The 14,065-nt window shown below is 53.1% G+C and overlaps 1 protein-coding gene across 1 annotated transcript in view; it reads right to left on the minus strand.

Moving 5' to 3' along the window:
• Nucleotides 1-9,597, minus strand: part of GTF3C2 (general transcription factor IIIC subunit 2) — a 65,090-nt gene extending 55,493 nt beyond the window's left edge. The window contains exons 1-4 of the mRNA XM_089659664.1: nucleotides 9,531-9,597; nucleotides 6,462-6,757; nucleotides 4,093-4,432; nucleotides 721-1,036 (exon numbers count right to left, since the gene is read on the minus strand). Of these exons, the coding sequence (XP_089515790.1) occupies nucleotides 721-1,036; nucleotides 4,093-4,432; nucleotides 6,462-6,699 (894 nt within the window). The 5' untranslated portion in view covers nucleotides 6,700-6,757; nucleotides 9,531-9,597. The remainder of the gene's footprint in view (nucleotides 1-720; nucleotides 1,037-4,092; nucleotides 4,433-6,461; nucleotides 6,758-9,530) is intronic.
• Nucleotides 9,598-14,065: the final 4,468 nt, after the last annotated feature.

Below are 14,065 nucleotides of genomic sequence, written 5' to 3' on the forward strand. Positions count from 1 at the left end.
AGCCAGGTGGTGTCATGCACCTCCTTGGACTTAACTCAGTGTGCCTTCACTTTTTACAAAGTGGCTGAATTCCTGGAAGATGACTAATGGGAGGGATATGATCACCTTGGGTCTGGATGTTTTTCCAAATGCACAGAATAAAATGTGCTATCGTTCTTTATAATAAAACACTGATCTGGTAATCCAGGGACGTTCTGATTGCCTTAAGGCAGGGGTGTCAAAACAGGCGGCCCTCCAGCTGTTGCAAAACTACAAGTCCCATCATGCTTCTGCCTTTGGGAGTCATGCTTGTAACTGTCAATCTTGCAATGCCTCATGGGACTTGTAGTTTGGCAACAGCTGGAGGGCCGCCAGTTTGACACTCCTGCCTTAAGGGCATCAGGAAGGAATTATGCTCTCTGTTAAACACAAACTGGACCATACTTAACCCTGGATTTTTTTTCCTTCCTCTTGAGCAACTGCAGATTTAAGGTTTTGTGGATACAAGTTGATTATTATTTTGTTTTTTTAATTAGATAGGCACGTCTTTTTTTCCACCCTATGCAACACTTCATGCAACCATATTAGGTGACGCTTTCTAAAACCGCATCATTCTGCATCCACTTCAGGTGGTTGCTCAATATAAATCTGAAAAACTCAGAAGAGGTTCTCCACTGACGGGATGGTACAAGTGAAGAAATAGGATGGGGCAGTCTGCACAGACTTGGTGAGACCACTCACCTCTCCGAAGGCAAAGACGTTTGTGTTGTAGGATCGGAGGTCACTATCAGCCTCGTCGCTCAGGCAGTCATCCTCAAGATCCTCTCTCTCCTCCTCCTCTTCCCGTAGCAAGGCTTCCGATACCACAAAGTCTGCATCGCCATCATCCGAATCATGGGATTTCCTCTTCCTGCCCCTCTTCTTCCCGGACTGTGGTGGCTTTGGCGTCTTCTCTGGACTGGTCTTCTCTTCTGGCACAGGGCTCCCTGGAACGGTGGGAGATGTTCGCCCTGGCACTGACAATTCTTCTGCAATTTCATGGAGGTAGCGAAGAGCACTGCAGGGAAAAGAGAAGAGTGATGGTGATCTTCCTGAAACACCAATGTACCATGACAACTCACACCCCAGCACCAATATCAGGAGAGAGAGGAAAAAAAAGAAAAAAAGGATTTATATATATATATATATATCTCTCTATCCATCCTTTTTACACACACACACACACACACACACACACACACACACACACTTTTTTAAAAAATGCTTAGAAAGAACAGGGGGATAAAAAAAAAAATGCCACCCCACTCTTGACCTGACTCTTCCACCAATGCAACACTGACCCGTCTTACAGCATGGCTCCTCCTTTGCTATAGGTTCCTTTCCTGTCAGTAAAATCCAGTGGAGGAGTGAGCTGGGCTGTGGGCGTTTATGGTCGCAAACACCATGGCTTGGGACAGCACCCGCACAGTTTGCTCATGGGGCACTTGTAGGAAGAAGTAGAGGAAAGCACCAGTGGGGGACTCCAAAAAGAGGTTGGTATTGCTCTGTGCAATACCATTGTTATATACATACACAGTGGGTACAATTTAGGATAGATAGAATTTTTTTTTTTTATCTCTGTCCAATATTTTTGCCAATGACTGCATAAATAATAATCCTTTACAACCACTTTAATACCAAGTTCAGAGTACTTGACTACTCCCTGCAGGACCTTGAGGGTCCCGATTACTTCCTCAAATTAACCTAACAAGGGGCTAAAAATGTTGGCCATGCTGTAGTGGAGGGTTTATATCCAAATCGGTCAATCATCAATAAGACAGCCATTGGTTTTGTCATAGTGTAGGGTCCACATTGAGAAAAGGCAGCCAATAAGACAGACATCCAGCTGAGGAATCCATAAGTAATATGGACGTTGGCCTTGCCATAGTGTAGGGTTTACATTAGGTGTGCTGCTGTGTAGGCTTCACATCCAGATGAGGCAGCCAATAAGACAGGTGTTGGCCATGCCGTAGTGTAAAGTTCACATTCAGATGAGGCAGCCATCAATAAGACAGATGTTGTCCATGCCGTAGTGTAGGGTTCACATCAATATGAGGCTGACATAAATAAGACAGATGTCAATGCCATAGTGTGGGGTTCACATCAAGATGAGGCTGCCATCAATAAGACAGATGTTGTCTATGCCATAGTGTGGGGTTCACATCAAGATGAGGCTGCCATCAATAAGACGGATGTCGGCTATGCCATAATGTAGGGTTCACAATCAGCTGAGACAGCCATCAATAAGACAGATATTGTCCATGCCATAGTGTGGGGTTCACATCAAGATGAGGCAGCCATCAATAAGACAGATGTTGTCCATGCCATAGTGTGGGGTTCACATCAAGATGAGGCAGCCATCAATAATACAAATGTTGTCCATGCCATAGTGTGGGGTTCACATCAAGATGAGGCTGCCATCAATAAGACAGATGTTGTCCATGCCATAGTGTGGAGTTCACATCAAGATGAGGCTGCCATCAATAAGACAGATGTTGTCCATGCCATAGTGTGGGGTTCACATCAATATGAGGCTGCCATCAATAAGACGGATGTCGGCTATGCCATCGTGTAGGGTTCACAATAAGCTGAGGCAGCCATCAATAAGGCAGATGTTGGCCATGCTGTAGTGTGGGGTTCTCATTCAGATGAGACAGCCATCAATAAGATGGATGTCGGCCATGCTGTAGTGTAGGATTCACATCCATATTGAGAAAAGGCAGCCAATAAGACAGATGTCCAGATGAGGCATCCATAAATAATACGGATGTTGGCCTTGCCATAGTGTAGGGTTTACATTAGGTGTGCTGCTGTGTAGGCTTCACATCCAGATGTGCCAGCCAATAAGACAGATGTTGGTCATGCTGTAGTGTGGGGTTCACATCAATATGAGGCAGCCATCAATAAGACAGATGTTGTCCATGCCATAGTGTGGGGTTCAATTCAAGATGAGGCTGCCATCAATAAGACGGATGTCGGCCATGCCATAATGTAGGGTTCACAATCAGCTGAGGCAGCCATCAACAAGACAGATGTTGGCCATGCATAGTGTAGGGTTCACATCCAGATGAGGCAGCCATCAGCAAGATGGACTTTGGTCATGCCGTAGTGTAAGGTTCACAAACAAATGAGGCAAACATTAAAATAAAAAAAAATAGAAGTTTTAAATCATCTCCTTCTGTGGTGTAAGGGTCACATCCAGATAAGGCAGCCATTACGATAACTATACTCACCTCCACTCCAGTGTTGCCTTGTCCCAGAAGCTCCCTCAGCAGTTGCTGAAATCTTTGATTGGTTTTCTTCTGGGTTCCATTCTCCAGTCATTTTGATTAGCTGGGCCAAGATGGTGCTACTCCCACGCATGCGCAGGAGTTTGTCTCAGCAGATGCGTAGCTCAGCGCACAGTGCAGGCAAGCAAGGGACTATAATGCAGAAGAGAGGCATAGTTTGTCTCCCCTGCATTTTTAAAATTAAAGCTTTGCTTTAATAGAACAGACTTTGGGTGTACCATAGTGTAGGGTTCACATCTAGATGAGGCAACCATCAATGCCATGGACTTTGGCTCTGCTGAAGTGTAGGGGTTCACATTCAAATTAAGCAGCCATCAATAAGGCAGACATTCATCATGCCCTAGTGTAGGGCTCGCATCCAGATGAGCTAGCCATCAATAGAACGTATGTGTGCCATGACACCTAACCAAAGGGTAGTTTTAAAATCCAGGTAAGCCAGCCATCAGTAAGACAGCCATGCCCTGTAGCATATGGTTCACATCTAGATGAGGCAGCCATCCATGAGAGCCAGTGGTTGTGCAGTAGTATAGGTGAATTCCTGAAAAGCCAGCCATGAAAAAACGTGTCCCCGACATGCAAGCCTGCTGTTCCACTCTTGTACGCTTCCATCAGATGCAACTGCCACTTCAACTACCTTCAAGCAGTCTCAATACCACTGTGGGGGCAAAAGAGGGCCCGCTTGTATTACAGAGCAGGGGGTTTCTATTTTTCTGGCCACAAAATGTATACCCTCCAGATATCCCCTCCATATCTCCCCTATCATTCACAGACTCTAAAGACTTACACTGCAGCCGCCCGCCTCCTGGGTCTTCCTCCAGGGGTCACCTCAACCTTCTCCGGCTCGGACTCCCCCACTCTGCTCTCCTCTTCCAATTTTTTCGCCATCGCAATAGCCATCATCTCCGCCTTGGACTTACGGCCCCGTTTTTTCGGAACTTTGGCGGGAGGCGTGAGAAAGGCATCAGCGGCAGGTCCGTTACCCACAGGCAGAGAGACAGACTCAGATGGAGGCCCCTGTCCCATAGTGCCGCACTCTGCTGAACCCCCGTGCGCTGTACCAGAAGGTGGAGCTGGGAAACCTTCACCGACGGAAGCTTTATCATCGCCATCAGGATGGGAAGGAGCTGCAGGGAGATAGAGAACAGGCAGAAAGTCCACTGGATATTTTGTATTCTTTGGGATTAAAGGTTTCATCAGTGAAACTTAACCTGGGTTAACCCCCCCAAAATAACCCCCACAATCAAACATTTCTTCTGGATCAGTTCTACACATGGCTTGAATGGTTATGGTGCTATGGTACAGGTTACACCAGTGCATCCCCTGGTTTCCAGCATGCACTCTACTGCTGATCCTCTTCACACACCTTTCCCGAATTGTCATTCTCCCAACCCCTAGAGAGTTGGGTTCTGTGTTGGATTCCCTGCCCATTGCCAACTAAAGGCAGGAAGAGACACTGATAGTTTAGACATAGGGCCTGGACAAAGTCCTCTACTGCAGGGCCAGCGGGTCCTCTCCCGCGGGGCCCGGCGACAGTAGGCAAGCGAGGCCCTCTGCCGCGGGGCCCGGCGACAGAAGGCAAGCGAGGCCCTCTGCCGCGGGGCCCGGCGACAGAAGGCAAGCGAGGCCCTCTGCCGCGGGGCCCGGCGACAGAAGGCAAGCGAGGCCCTCTGCCGCGGGGCCCGGCGACAGAAGGCAAGCGAGGCCCTCCGCCGCGGGGCCCGGCGACAGAAGGCAAGCGAGGCCCTCCGCCGCGGGGCCCGGCGACAGAAGGCAAGCGAGGCCCTCCGCCGCGGGGCCCGGCGACAGAAGGCAAGCGAGGCCCTCCGCCGCGGGGCCCGGCGACAGAAGGCAAGCGAGGCCCTCCGCCGCGGGGCCCGGCGACAGAAGGCAAGCGAGGCCCTCCGCCGCGGGGCCCGGCGACAGAAGGCAAGCGAGGCCCTCCGCCGCGGGGCCCGGCGACAGAAGGCAAGCGAGGCCCTCCGCCGCGGGGCCCGGCGACAGAGGACAAGCGAGGCCCTCCGCCGCGGGGCCCGGCGACAGAAGGCAAGCGAGGTCCTCCAGCGCGGGGCCCGGCGACAGAAGGCAAGCGAGGCCCTCCACCGCGGGGCCCGGCGACAGAAGGCAAGCGAGGCCCTCCAGCGCGGGGCCCGGCGACAGAAAGCAAGCGAGGCCCTCCACCGCGGGGCCCGGCGACAGAAGGCAAGCGAGGCCCTCCAGCGCGGGGCCCGGCGACAGAAGGCAAGCGAGGCCCTCCAGCGCGGGGCCCGGCGACAGAAGGCAAGCGAGGCCCTCCAGCGCGGGGCCCGGCGACAGAAGGCAAGCGAGGCCCTCCAGCGCGGGGCCCGGCGACAGAAGGCAAGCGAGGCCCTCCAGCGCGGGGCCCGGCGACAGAAGGCAAACGAGGCCCTCCAGCGCGGGGCCCGGCGACAGAAGGCAAGCGAGGCCCTCCAGCGCGGGCCCGGCGACAGAAGGCAAGCGAGGCCCTCCAGCGCGGGGCCCGGCGACAGAAGGCAAGCGAGGTCCTCCACCGCGGGGCCCGGCGACAGAAGGCAAGCGAGGCCCTCTACGACCAGTGATAGAGCAGAAGAAAGGTCAACTGAAATCTTCTGATACCCCAAGCACAAAAGAATTATGGGACATGTAGTTCTATTAGAAGCCCACACAGCTACCTTACAGATCCCGTCCTTACAAATCAACTAGGAATTATGGCGTAAGTGGTATCAAATACTGAAAGTCTCTCATTGTGTAGGTCAGATTTTTTTTTTTAATGCTATAATTGTATCAGACAAATTACAGGATTAAATAGAAACACTCTATATACTGCAGAGCCTCTGTAAGCTACAACCAGTCTTAGAAGGCCCTCAGCCACATGTATTTACTGCACCATAGTTGACATAGTGATCACATGATCAGGAACCTCCCAAATGTCAGCCGAGACCTGAGCTGTCAGTAAAAACCAGGTTTGAAAACTAGCAGCACAGAGTGTTGGATGGTGGCTCCAAAAGGGAAAGGGGAGGAAGACAAAACCAATCCCATCCTGACTAGTCTTCGGTGTCACCCCAGAATATAAAGACAATCCTCTCCCATACATCCTCTGTGTTACCCCAAAGTATAAGGACAACCCTCTCCTGCACCACCCCTTATGTCACTCACCTGTCCCCTCATCTTGTCCCATCTTGGTATCCTGCTCGTCTGACACCAGGGAGCTTTCAGACGGAGCAGTGGTATCCACCTGAGGCAGCCCCTTTAAGGGGGTGTGGGTGAGGGACACAACAGGCTCCTTTCTGCACCACCTCTTGGCTGGGGCAGGGACGGCAGTGGGAGGGGTGGGGTCTTCGTCCCTTTGCTGTACCATGTCCTGTGCACAGTTATCGGGTCCAGAGAGGTCCATTAATATGGGAGGCTGGTGCTGTGCGGCGGGGTCATAGCTTCTTGTGGCGGTGTCACATCTGTGGAGAGAAAAGAGTCACCGAGTACCGTCATACAACATGGAGGCTGCCGCTGCAGAGTCCTCCTTCTGAAAGTGCCAACTGCCCAGCCGTCATGGGGACCCAACGGCTTTAATGACTTTCTAACGCTCAGACCTGGAAGGAGAGCGCAATCAGGGCTTTCTAATGTGCTTGCTGGTCCTGATAGGCCACACAAAGAGGGGCGGCCAGGCACATCGCATTTTATAGAAGGCGGTCAGCGAGGGACTATCAGAATGAAAACCTTCCTACATCCATCCTACAGGTACAACATGTACTGCGTCCTCCATAATGTCCAACGCCTGTGATGACTGACAATACATTCCAAGCACAGAGGGGGAGGAGCCTCACAAATCCTCCAATCATATTCCTTCTGAAAACAATTGTTTTTCCAGGTTGCTTGTCTGCATACTACGGTCTGCGCCTGCTCCCCTGACTCCCCCTTTACAGCCTTGTTCTTGGGTTCAGAAGCCTCTGGTGGAAGGCAAACCCTTCCTATGTGAGCTCTCCTGCTGTTGGGGGGGGGGGGGGATGACTGTGGGGTGCCCCCCATCCCCCAAGGCTGCTAGTACTCCCTCCATTACTTTCATCAGGCTAGTTAGGCATGTAGGGGGCGCGCTGCCCTCACTTGTACCAACACTTCCTTGCACCCTGCCTAGTCACTGTATGTTTGTAGCTGACGATGTGGCCTGTTGTCTGGCAATGATGGCAGCCCTTCCCCCACCATCTGCTGCCTCCAGGAGGATGAATGGAAGATGATGGGTGCCCTCTGCTTCGTGCTCTACAGCCGGCCACTCCGTCCTGCCTCCCCCGCCTCCCGTCACCCCCCCCCCCCCCCCCGACTCCCATCATCCCCCGCCTAACCCCCGCCATCCCTGCCTCCCCCGCCCCCCAACTCCCAACATCCCTGCCTCTTACCACCCACCAAACCTGCCCACCCCTCCCTCTCACCGTACCCACCTCCCCCACACCCCTGCTTCTCACCGTACCCACCCCCCTTTCCTCTCGCCATACCCACCTCCCCCCCACTCCTGCCTCTTGCTGTATCCACCTCCCCCCCACCCCTGCCTCTCACCATACCCCCCCACCCCTGCCTCTCACCGTGCCCACTCCCCCCCCCCCCCACTCCTGCCTCTCGCCGTACCCACCACCCCGCCTCTCACCGTGCCCACCTCCCCCCCCCCCACTCCTGCCTCTCGCCATACCCATTACCCCGCCTCTCACCGTGCCCACCTCCCCCCCCCACCCCTGCCTCTCCCCGTACCCACCACCCCGCCTCTTGCCGTACCCACCTCCCCCCCACTCCTGCCTCTCGCTGTATCCACCCCCCCCCCACCCCTGCCTCTCACCATACCCCCGCCTCTCCCCATACCCCCCACCCCTCACCGTGCCCACTCCCCCCCCACTCCTGCCTCTCGCCGTGCCCACCTCCCCCCCCACCCCTGCCTCTCCCCGTACCCACCACCCCGCCTCTCGCCATACCCACCTCCCCCCCACTCCTGCCTCTCGCCGTACCCACCTCCCCCCCCCACCCCTGCCTCTCCCCGTACCCACCACCCCGCCTCTCGCCGTGCCCACCTCCCCCCCCCACCCCTGGCTCTCCCCGTACCCACCACCCCGCCTCTCGCCGTGCCCACCTCCCCCCCCCACCCCTGCCTCTCCCCGTACCCACCACCCCGCCTCTCGCCGTGCCCACCTCCCCCCCCACCTCTGCCTCTCCCCATACCCACCTCCCCCCCAACCCCTGTCTCTTGCCGTACCCATCTCCCAACCACCCCCGCCTTTCCTTGTACCCACCTCTCCCTGCCATACACACCTCCTCTCCACCCCCCGTCTCTTGCTGAACCCACCTCCCCTCCAACCCCCGCCTCTCGCAGTACCCATCTCCCCTACCTCTAGTTGTACACACCTCCTCCCGCTAAACACACCTCCCCTCCACCATACCCACCTCCCCCCCCCCAAATCTGCCTCTCGCCGTACACACCTCCCCTCCACCTCTTACCATACCCACCTCCCCACCTCTCGCCGTACCCACCCAACCCCACCTCTCACCATACCCACCTCCCTGCCCAACCCCGCCTCTCACCGTACCCACCTCCCTGCCCAACCCCTCCTCTCACCGTACCCACCTCCCTGCTCAACCCCGCCTCTCACCGTACCCACCTCCCTGCCCAACCCCGCCTCTCACCGTACCCACCTCCCCCCGCTGTACACACCTCCCCTCCACCTCTTACCATACCCACCTCCCCACCCAACCCCGCCTCTCGCCGTACCCACCCAACCCCGCCTCTCACCATACCCACCTCCCTGCCCAACCCCGCCTCTCACCGTACCCACCTCCCTGCCCAACCCCGCCTCTCACCATACCCACTCCCCCGCCATTCACTGCACCCACCTCTCCACTCAACCCTGCCATGCCCACCTCCCCGCACCACTGTACCCACCTCCTACCTCTATCCACACCAGCTTTCTTTCTTCTGTCATTCCTGCCTTCCCCACCCCTTCCTGCCTCTTACCATACTTACCTCCCCCCAGTCATACCCACCACCCCCACATCCCTGCCTCTCGCCGTACCTAACCCCCCAACTTCTCCCGCTCTTGCCTTCTTTGCTGCCCATCCTCACTGCCTCTCACCACCTGCCAACCTTGCCTCCCTCATCATCCTCATCTTCCACAATGTCCTCTGCAGGTGATGATCAGAGCGGCTCCTGCCCCCCTCATCCCCGCTGTACAAGACCCCGAACCCGGTACTCACCTCCGCTCCGCTCACACACCGAGACAACTCACGTTTAAAGAAAGCGCCCGAGCTTCAGGCGCGCTGAGATGACGTCAAACCACAAACCGCGCCCACCCCTGTCACTTTCTCCTCCCACCCGTCACCATGCCTATCACTTGAGCTTCTAGAAAATGGCTACCCGCTCTCCGCAATCCACCGCCATCTTCTCGTATACCAATACCGCTCACAGCGCATGATTCTGATCTCGGACAGCCCCGCCCCCCACTGACCTGCCAGCCCATCCTGTGTTGGGCGTGGCATTTCTGGGCGTTCCGCTTCGATTGAAGCGCATTTTTTTTAGGCCTGGACGTTAGTTAAACCCCCTAAACATATTTTCTGAAAGAATAAAATGGTGGAAGTTGCCATTTTTTTTAAATTAACGCAATTCTAGTGCAAATTATCAGGTGCAAATTTTCAGTAAAAATGCAATAAAGTTGATTTTAGGCCACACACCTGCCATCTATGACCCGATTTTCTAGTGAAATTTTAAAGATGAGGTTGCACCGAGTTATTAGATACCAAACATATCCCAAGAAAATAGTGTGCACCCACGAAACGGCGACAGACTTCACAAAATTGACCATAGGTGGCGATATGACATCCAGTCCAGCAGACCTGAACAGAGAGAACAGTGACTGATGGATCTTCAATGACTGATCTCACTCTGTCGTGCATGGTGACAGGTCACACGTGTAGTGATAGCAACATGATAGTTCCTGATGTCCTTCACCTCCAGGTAGCCTCTGTGGTCCTTCACTACAAGGTAGTCTCTGAGGTCCTCCACCTCCAGGTAGCCTCTGAGGTTCTGCACCCTGAGATAGTCTCTGAGGTCCTCCACCTCCAGGTAGCCTCTGAGGTTCTTCACCCTGAGATAGTCTCTGAGGTCCTCCACCTCCAGGTAGCCTCTGAGGTTATTCACCCTGAGATAGTCTCTGAGGTCCTCCATCTCCAGGTAGCCTCTGAGGTTCTTCACCCTGAGATAGTCTCTGAGGTCCTCCACCTCCAGGTAGCCTCTGAGGTCCTGCACCCTGAGATAGTCACTGTGGTCCTCCACCTCCAGGTAGCCTCTGAGGTCCTGCACCCTGAGATAGTCTCTGAGGTCCTCCACCTCCAGGTAGCCTCTGAGGTTATTCACCCTGAGATAGTCTCTGAGGTCCTCCACCTCCAGGTAGCTTCTGAGGTTCTGCACCCCGAGATAGTCTCTGAGGTCCTCCACCTCCAGGTAGCTTCTGAGGTTCTGCACCCTGAGATAGTCTCTGAGGTCCTCCACCTCCAGGTAGCCACAGAGGTCCTGCACCCTGAAATAGTCTCTGTGGTCCTCCACCTCCAGGTAGCCATTGAGGTCCTGCACCCTGAGATAGTCTCTGAGGTCCTCCACGTAGAAGTAGTCTTTGAGGTCCTGCACCCTGAGATAGTCTCTGAGATCCTCCACCTCGAGGTAGCCTCTGAGGTCCTACACCCTGAGATAGTCTCTGAGGTCCTCCACCTTGAGGTAGCCTCTGCGGTCCTGTACCCTGAGATAGTCTCGGAGGTCCTCCACCTCCAGGTAGCCTCTGAGGTTCTGCACCCCGAGATAGTCTTTGAGATCCTCCACGTAGAAGTAGTCTTTGGGGTCCTGCACTCTGAGATAGTCCCTGATGTCCACCACCTTGAGGTAGCCTCTGTGGTCCTCCACCCTGACATAGTCCCTGATGTCCTCCACCTCGAGATAGCATCTGTTGTCCTGCACTCTGAGATTGTCCCTGATGTCCTCCACCTCAAAGTAGCCTCTGTGGTCCTGCACCCTCAGATAGTCTTTGAGGTCCTCCATCTTGAGGTAGCCTCTGTGGTCCTGTACCCTGAGATAGTCTCTGAGATCCTCCACCACAAGGTTTTCCTGAGGCCCAGTGTTTGTCAGTTTATTGTGCCTGTACCAGTTCCATGCACCCTTGAGACTGAAACCTTCGCAGTGCCATGCACCCCTGAGATGAGCATGGAGCCGGCATCAGTAGTGGAGGAAGCAGGCCACTACTCTGAGAAGAAGTTATGTAAAGATCTGCCCAGTTCCTGTTTGATGACTCTATCTGGGGAATCTCCTTCTAATTGTCCTGTACCCCCAGAGTTCCATTCTAAGCTTCATACACCCTTTCTTGGTAGAAGAGAGTTCCTGGAGGAGCTAAGGAAGAGGCCATAAGAGGGGGACAGTGTCCTGCTGTTGATTCAATTAGCTGACAACCAGCTCAGGCAGGTCATCTTCAAGTTGGGCTCTTTCCCTCAAGCCTTGCATGAGCAACAGTTAGTGCTCCTAATGCCGGGTCCCCCAGTGTTTCCTAGTGTTCTAGACTTTCTGAGATTTCTAATGTACCTGGCTTTTTGAGAAAATTCGGAGTGACCCCCCCCCATGTTTCTTAGAGTTTCTGACCTTCCAAGAGAATTCTGAGTGACCCCAAAACTTCTAGTGTCCTATTTCCTGAGAGACTCAATGTGACCCCAAGAATCCTAGTGTTCCTGCAGCCAGACCCTTCGTATTCCTAGTGGCTTTTCAAGTGTCTTACTGGGTCTTCCAGTCTGTTTTCCACTCTCCAGTGGTCCTGGTGTCTTTCATCCTGTCCTCAGTGACTATGTGTTAAAGCTTGCATACTGTAGCCTTGCCCGTTTGTGTCCTCTGAGCAGTCCAGTGTCCTCGTGCCTCTGTTTCTCTTGTGTACTTCGGCCAGCTTTCAGCCTTCTTGCTCCTGCATGATCCCCTGTGAGTTTCGGCCTGCTTTTGTTATCAGTTCTGGTGTCATCCACCTGCTCCAGTGTCTCCTGCATACACTTAGTGTGTTTCCTGCTTGGTGTCCCCATGTACTTGCTCTTGGAGAGTTTGCCTCTGTGCATCACTACTCACTTACATGTGTCTTCATGAACAGTTGACTGCTCCCAGTGCCTCTGTGTATTCCTGACAGCTTGGCCTGTGATGCCTACTGATCTGTGATTCCAGCTGGAAGGGACTTTTCTGCGTATCAGTCCTCAGTTCCTAGTAGCTCTCTGCTGAGATGAGTAGTAGGGCCACAACCTGGAAATTGTCTGAAGGGCAACCCATCTGCACCTTCAGGATCTCTGGAAGAGACAAGGCAGCTCCTAAGACTCAGCCCTTCCAAGGGCTCCCTCCTTCACCGTACCTACGAGCATGCTGGGTTCTCCCTTGTCAGTACCAACAGGTAGGGCCGGGACAAGGGGTGGGCAGGAGGAGCAGCTGCCCTGGGCACAGAGGAGCAGAGAATGGATACAGGGCAGTAAACCCATACTAACAGTGGGGAAGGGAGCACAGTTCTGCATCCTTGCCCTGGGCGTTAAATGAACCCGTCCTGGTACTGCCAACAGGTAACCCTTAGACTTCTCATTCACCCCAACTGTCCCCTGTGTACCTGCATTCCCTGGGACCCCTGTGCACCTCTGTGTTCCTCATACATACCATTACACTTGTGTTCCTGTAAGCAGCCCACAGCTGTAAGATACCCCAATACTCCTTTCTCCCCGCCAGCCCAGAACTCCGGTGCTGTAAGTGACTTGTACTAGTATTTCTGCCGGCTTGTAAGTCCAGCACCTCAGTGCTACAATATGCTTCTGCAATTCCTGTGAGTCCAATTCTGTGCTTTCTCACGTACCTGGTCAGCTGTAGCCTACATGGCTGGGCTTTCCAAGCTGGCCGCCATACAGAACACAGGAGCAGGGAAGGTTCACAATCCACAACCATTCATGACAGAAGATACAGAATTACAAAGTAACATTGTTTATAAACATCGATCAGACAGGAGATAGATAGATACAAAGTAACATTGTTTATAAACATCGATTAGACGGGAGATAGGGAGATACAAAGTAACATTGTTTATAAACATCGATCAGACGGGAGATGGAGAGATACAAAGAAACATTGTTTATAAACATCGATCAGACGGGAGATGGAGAGATACAAAGAAACATTGTTTATAAACATCGATCAGACGGGAGATAGAGAGATACAAAGTAACATTGTTTATAAACATCGATCAGACGGGAGACAGAGAGATACAAAGTAACATTGTTTATAAACATCGATCAGACGGGAGACGGAGAGATACAAAGTAACATTGTTTATAAACATCGATCAGACGGGAGATGGAGAGATACAAAGTAACATTGTTTATAAACATCGATCAGACGGGAGATAGATACAAAGTAACATTGTTTATAAACATCGATCAGACGGGAGATGGAGAGACACAAAGTAACATTGCTTAAAAACATTGATCAGACCGGAGAAAGAGAGACACAAAGTAACACTGTTTATAAACATTGATCAGACGGGAGATAGTGAGACACAAATTAACATTGTTTATAAACATCGATCAGATGGGAGATAGAGAGATACAAAGTAACATTGTTTATAAACATCGATCAGACGGGAGATAGAGAGATACAAAGTAACATTGTTTATAAACATCGATCAGACGGGAGATAGAGAGATACAAAGTAACATTGTTTATAAACATCGATCTTATGGGAGATAG

Source organism: Staurois parvus, unplaced genomic scaffold (assembly GCF_062004578.1).
Source record: "Staurois parvus isolate SC_StPar_1 unplaced genomic scaffold, SC_StPar_1.0 ptg001181l, whole genome shotgun sequence".
NCBI classification, from domain to species: domain Eukaryota; kingdom Metazoa; phylum Chordata; class Amphibia; order Anura; family Ranidae; genus Staurois; species Staurois parvus.